General features: G+C 41.7%; 1 protein-coding gene across 1 annotated transcript; it reads left to right on the top strand.

Moving 5' to 3' along the window:
• Positions 1–259: 259 nt before the first annotated feature.
• On the top strand, positions 260–3268 carry foxi2 (forkhead box I2). Its single transcript, XM_072365176.1, has 2 exons — positions 260–972; positions 1611–3268. Exons 1-2 carry the CDS (start codon positions 366–368, stop codon positions 2180–2182), a joined length of 1179 nt encoding a protein of 392 aa, XP_072221277.1. The 5' UTR covers positions 260–365; the 3' UTR covers positions 2183–3268.
• Positions 3269–6721: the final 3453 nt, after the last annotated feature.

Raw genomic sequence — 6721 nt, 5'->3', positions numbered from 1 at the left:
AAAACTTATAAATGCGGTCTCTGGAGTCCCTGTTTGTTGCTTGTTGGCTGAGGTTAAATGCTCACACCATCCGCCCCTGAGGGAAAATCTGAAGCCAACAACCACAGCTCCTTTCCTGGAGCTTTTAACCACTGACCTAGTCTTTGCTGGGTGAGTTACAACATGACCACACCCCCTGCGTGTGTCTATTGGCTGTTGGAAGTTATCTGCTGCCTGGATGTGGCTGAAGTCGATGGTTTATTCTATTAAAGCTCCCAAAACTCGCCCATCCCTTCTGACACTTGTTGCTGGTGCTGCTCGCGCATCACCGGGAGAGGCCAGTTAAACCGCTTCAGCATTTCCTTTGGGATTTCCCGCGGGGAGTGATGAACTCCATCGACCCTCAGTCCCATCACCAGCACCACCACCACACCTCTCCTACCGTCGGCTCTCTCCCACCTAAAGGCGCCCAGGAGTCCCCGGACATGGCTGCTGTTTATTGCGACAACTTCAGCAGCATGTATCACCAGCAGAGTCTCCAAGGCACGCAGAGACCTACCAGCTACGGCCTCGGGGACTACGCTTCGTCTCCAAACCCGTACCTGTGGCTCAACGGGCCGGGCGTCAACTCTTCCGCCTCTTACCTGCACGGCAACAACCCGGCGTCGTTCATCCCGCCCTCCTACGGCTCGCAGCGGCAGTTCATAACCAACTCACCTGGATTCGGCGGCGCCGACCTGGGCTGGCTGTCCATCGCCAGCCAGGAGGAGCTGCTGAAGCTGGTTCGTCCGCCCTACTCGTACTCCGCGCTCATCGCCATGGCCATCCAGAATGCGCACGAGAAGAAGCTGACACTGAGCCAGATTTACCAGTACGTGGCTGACAATTTCCCCTTTTATAAGAAGAGCAAAGCCGGCTGGCAGAACTCGATCAGACACAACTTGTCTCTGAACGACTGCTTCAAGAAAGTGCCGAGGGACGAGGACGACCCAGGTAATGTGAAAATGTTTTTAACGCGTAAAAAAGTTCCCACAGAGCTTTCACCTTAAACATTCATTAAGGGTGTTTTATATCCACTGTATAAAACAAGGATAACTTTTAATAATAATAACCATAACTTTATTATGAATATCACTCGCCAAACTTAACATTTTTTACAATTTTATTAGAATTAAGCATAGATAATTGTCTTCAACAATCAGCTCCTTATTATGATAGGCCCACAGATGTGATTTTCTATGATGTGTAGTTAGCTTAGTAATTTAATTAGATTAGACTGTACAAAACATATTAATTTACACTGTTTGATATATTTTTAATTTTCCCATTACCTGATATAACAATATTTATATATTTTATTTTTTAACATTGTGCATGTGTTGGACTCAAGATAGTCAGATCAGGGAAAGGTGGCATTCAACAGTTTTCCCAGAAACTTCAGAAAAAATTCTCATGGCTTTTGTACTTTGGGATTTTTGTGTTGGATATGTGCAAATGTGAGTCTCATTTAAAAAAATGTGAACAAATGAAAAAAACAGCATCTTTATTATGAACAAACCTTTATAGTGAAGTTCTTACAACTTATATCAGGTGACATTTGAGTAAAAAAAGAAATCTATTGTCAATTGCAGGAAAAGGGAACTACTGGACGTTGGACCCAAACTGTGAAAAGATGTTTGACAACGGAAATTTCCGCCGGAAAAGGAAAAGACGGTCAGATCCAAACAGCGCCGGAGGAGCCGCAGCCGCGAAGGTTGAGGACGGTAGGCCGACAGTAGCTGCCTCACTGAAGCCCTCAGACAGTCCCCAGCTCCTGGGGCCTTCCTCCCCAGAGATGCAAGCAATGAGCGAAAACCACAAAAACTCCTCGTCATCGCCACCTGGGCTGGCCTCGGCCACTCCGTGTTTTAACAGTTTTTACAGCAACATGTCCACGCTCAGCTCAGGGGCGCCCAGCCGACAGGGGTCCCTCGGACTGGTGAACGAGCTGTCAAACAGGAACATAACTGCCCTGAGCCCATACCACCCCAGCCACAGCGGGCAGGACACAGGGGCATCAGAGCACAATGAGAGCTTGCATTTCAACCGTGGAGTGTACTACAACACGTTTGGCAGCGGGCAGAGTGGACAGTTTAACAGCCACTTCTACAACAGCTTCAGTGTCAACAGCTTGATTTACCCCAGGGATGGGACTGAGCTATAGGACACGCATGACCACAGCTTCACACTGTTACACAGACTTGCTCTGTGAATCGTGCTGAAAGAAATAAACGCATGCTTACAGAGATGTCGGAGAACAGACTGAGCTGGAGTGTTATACAGCCCCTCTGCATCAAAGACACTTCTCCACCGATCAGCATACCAGAGAGATTACAGGACACAAAACATTTTCGTATGCTTAATTGAACATTGAGAAAAATCGATGAGCACTTGTGGGTTTTTTTCTCTTTGGAATTAAATCAAAACTCCCACTGTGCTCTCAGTGATGAAATTCGCAAGCTAAAGCAACCTTTGAATTCTCCTAATCTTTTGTAAAATTTGAAGTATTTACATCTTCCCATTGTTTTTAGACAAAACTCATCCATTTTGTCCAAGTTGTAATGTAAATCTACATTTGATAGTTGTTGTTTTTTTTTTCTCCACAAGTTGAGCCCTTGAAAAGCTGCCAAATCCTTCCAGTTGATTCCACACTTTATTCATTATCAAGACAATCCAGCCAAAGTTGCCTTCGTGACACCGTCATTACCTCAAAACAACAATCACATGTGACGAGAGGGCCCCGCTCTGAAGGGTTTGCTTCACTATCGAGACAAATGCAGTAATGTTAGATTTTACTCATGCACGAACTGGGAATGGGCTAGCCTTATTTTCATATCCTCCATGCTGCCTGAAACCACAGCTCTACGGCTCATGTAAATACACGTGGACTTGATAGATGTGTATGTTTGTAAATTATAAAGAAAGTTTGTGAATATTTATGTTATTTATGTGAATAGGCCATTTTTCTACTGTTGTTCGAACATAGTTTGATTGAAGCAGAAGTGAATATTAGCTTACAAATTGCACCAACAGTATCACTAAAACCCAGATGTCATAAATATACAGTATATATGAGCATATAATCAAAGCCCTTTCCTGTATCGTGGTTTCTCTCAGGATACAGTCCGACAATCACTGAATGGCTTTTGTATCTGCTGTTGTCTTTCTTTTTTTTAAAAATCTTTTTACAGTGCATACGTCCTACAGGCAGTTTTAACAGTGATCATCAATAAATATTATGTGGCCTTCATTGTATTGTTCTGCATCCTTTTCAAGTCGAGCAGTAAGTGTATTCAGGCCTTGGTTATAATTTGAACGCATTCCCCTAAATTTACTTTAAGCTCATAATCAATTTTCTTCTACTCCATTTCATCTCCATGCAGCCTCGGAACAGTTACACACACAAACACAGTTGAGACTTTTTGTTTATCGTCGCTATTTATTTAAATGTAACTTTTAATATGTGTGGTTTTACCATTTTATATCTAAGTGCATTATAAGTGATTTTTCTAGCTTTCACATGCACATTTGTTGAAAATGTCGATGCCGGTTGTGGGATTAAATTCAGATAATTTTATACAGTTTTGATAGTAATTATGTTTCTTCATGTTATCTTCATGTTATTATTAATTTGATTAGTTACCTGCTGTTCTCAGTTGAATTTCAATCTGACGGTCTTCTGTTACTGTTAGTCCACTTCTCTTCCAGTCAGATGAGTGATTAATGTCGGATGTGCGATGTTACTGTCAAAGGAAACACGTTGAGAGTACCACATTTTCCATATGTCGACCCTTAAACTGCCTCATACAGTATACTGCACACATGTTGAAAAAAAGTCTCAGTGACTGGAGACATTTTTAAAGAAATCAATATGGCAGTAAAAATGTTGAACAAGTGCAGAGTAATGCTTTATTTTAGATGTCAGTAACTGTCTCACTTTTTTCTTTTTTAAATTTTCTGGAAAGAAACGTAGCTTTCGGTTTACTATTTATTTTAGGGGAAACAGAGACGGGGTCACGAACCTTTAATAGATTACAGTGAATGGTCTGCACAATTAAAAGATTATATGAACTTGAACAGAAGTTTATCTACAGTAAAGAAACATAATTCATGTGGAGTATGAAGTTTCCAATGCAAAGAGAATAATAAGTGAATATGTGAGTTCAAGTCCAACCTTTCTTGCAACAAATGTCCTGCTCCCCCGGCAGCATCAGATTATAAATATTTCTGCACTGCGCTCTTATCGATGCTCCTTTTTGATCGATATTGTTGAACACCTTTACACGGAGATAAAACTTCCATCCTCAAAAATAGTTAAAAGGTTGAAAGCTGTCTTCTTAGTTTGAATTTACAAGTTATATACCACCCTGCAGGTTACTCAACAGTTACATAATCCTGTTTCGTGTCAAAGTTCTAAAATGTGCCTTTATCACTTTTAAAACATCTCATTTAAGTCAAACCTAATTTCCTCCTGCATGTCACGCAGTGTCAGAGACAGAAACAAGCTATGCTGAGAAATTTCCAGAAGTTCAAGTTCGGAGTAAAGCCCAAACAGCGAACACACAGCAGTTGACAGATGTCTTGATACAGAAAACCATGAAACAATAGAGCTATTGTCTTCTGTCCTTTATGCCAATCCCCATGTATCAATTAGGGACTCTCTGAAGAGAGGTGAAGATATCCCCCTTAGACCAATGGGATTTAAGCATCTCTTTGTCTACATTTTCTAGCTCTGTTTGCCCCAAATTAAGAGGAAGCCATCTTGCTTTGTTCCTGCTAAGAGACGACGCATTAAGATATTCCATGGCAAATATTTGCTCCCCATCATGCAGATTAGGGACAAAGATTTGATGATTTAGTTTGCGTTCATGGAGTATAATTCACACCATGCCTGTATCCATGTACTTAAACACTGTGCAATGAAATTGATGTGATAGTAATTTTCCATATTCTTGGATTTGTGTCTGTTTTGGCCTTCAGTTATAGGAGAATGAATGCAGCATTTGTGGCTTGAACAGTTTTTAATTTACAATAGAATTCAATTTAATTTAAGGGAAATAAACAGAGTCTAATGATGATGATAAGACATTGTAGAAAGTATCTCATCTTCCTCGTTTAGTTAAATGTAGTGTGACCTGCAAATTAATACCTAAGCATTAGGAATTCATCTCTTTATAAACACAGCTTAATAGCTAAAGATGACCTGGTCTGAAGAAGTTCCTAAATCCAAGCAGAAAATACAAATCAGTTATGTGTAAATGTGTTTCTTGATCTGCAGCTCAAGTGCCATTATGACTCCTGAACAACTCGCACAAGACCAGAGCGGTTTCAAAACCTTTCCACTTGGGCAGACTGCACCAGCACTGTCTGTGAATGAGTGCCCTTGCTGCCAAATGTGAACTTCTTAATTAGAGGGGATCCATTGACCCAGGCTCTGTTTGATCACCTTCTTCTGCGCCTAGAACATAAGGCATCCCGTCCTAATTTGGCATTCACACAGCTCTATCGGGTGAAAAGCGGCATTGTTGGACGGGCTGGGAAACAGGTTAAACGCGGGTCTGTTGGTGCAATTTCAAACGGTGACTATGGACTGTAGGTTCATGACCTAAGCCATCCCAAAATGACCCCCAGCTCAAATTGTTCCTCTGATAATGGAAAGGGAAGAGTTGACGCCTCACTAATGAGAAACATCTTACAGGGAGCACATTAAGCAACTGTTAAGTCTCGTCAGCATGTTTCACATAAAGGGCTGGGGATGAAGTTCATGAAGTGAACCTTACTGTGATGTTAAATAAGGACAGCAAAGTAAAGTGTCAGAGAGGTGGCTTGTTTTAAGACGCAAGTGTCCTGAAATGATCCACAAGGGCAAACCAGGATACTTCGATTGGAGTTTCTTCAATCTAAGACTTTGCTGGGCGAAATATAAATCCTACTCATTAAACTCAGTTTATTCAACCTAAGTCTCACTTCCAATTTGGCAGTTTTGGCGAAAAGCTGTGGTTGCACATAGTTCTAAGGAAGTTACCTCCTGTAAATGTATCACTTCACCTTTATGATAATTGCCCAGTCTGATTTAATGATGTTCTACATAAAGTTATTGCTGCAAAATTAAAAAATGAAGAGTGAAAATGAATGTCTTTGGAATGATAGATTTGCTTTTTGTTGGATAAGTGACCCTGACTAAATTTGTTGTGTTTCACCATAAATATATATGAAGAATTGTTTTGATTTCATTTCAAACATGTACCTCTTCTTTTTCTGAGAAATGTATGTATATGTGTCTCTAAACGGGATTGGTTGACGACAGCTGGTAAACATGTACCTTTTATGTTGAGTAAACCTGACCCTGTTATGTTGTGCTGTTAAAACTAAGAAAACAGTGCAGTGGGCAATGAGATTGGGGACTGTGTTGGAAAACATCTTGATGCGTTGTGTCGGGGAAGTTTGAAGTGGGAGGGTGTGGAGGGTTGATAGTGGGGTGGCTGGGGGGGTGGGGTGGGGGGTGATGGGCGAGTTTGATTTGATCCTGGAAGGTTCAATTAAGTGGTTCGTTTACCCCTCGTGTGGAGCTGGTGAATTGGAGCCAGGTCAGCTACGGGTTGAGGTGTTGTTCATTATTTTTCCGCCTGTCGGATCCCATGAGTGGCCACTGAAGACGGTGGCTGCCCGGCGGCCGAGAAGCAAAGGGCCTGCCGGTGGGGTA

Source organism: Leuresthes tenuis, unplaced genomic scaffold (genome assembly GCF_036924035.1).
Source record: "Leuresthes tenuis unplaced genomic scaffold, fLeuTen1.0.hap1 SCAF_15, whole genome shotgun sequence".
In the NCBI taxonomy this organism is placed as follows: domain Eukaryota; kingdom Metazoa; phylum Chordata; class Actinopteri; order Atheriniformes; family Atherinopsidae; genus Leuresthes; species Leuresthes tenuis.
This window is presented reverse-complemented; position numbering and strand designations above follow the sequence as displayed.

What these genes read in the sequence shown, in the direction of transcription:
- foxi2 (XM_072365176.1), top strand. Translation starts at nt 366, where the DNA reads ATGAACTCCATCGACCCTCAGTCCCATCACCAGCACCACCACCACACC. An exon ending in GAGGGACGAGGACGACCCAG is followed by an intron (nt 973 to 1,610) that starts GTAATGTGAAAA and finishes TGTCAATTGCAG; the next exon opens with GAAAAGGGAACTACTGGACG.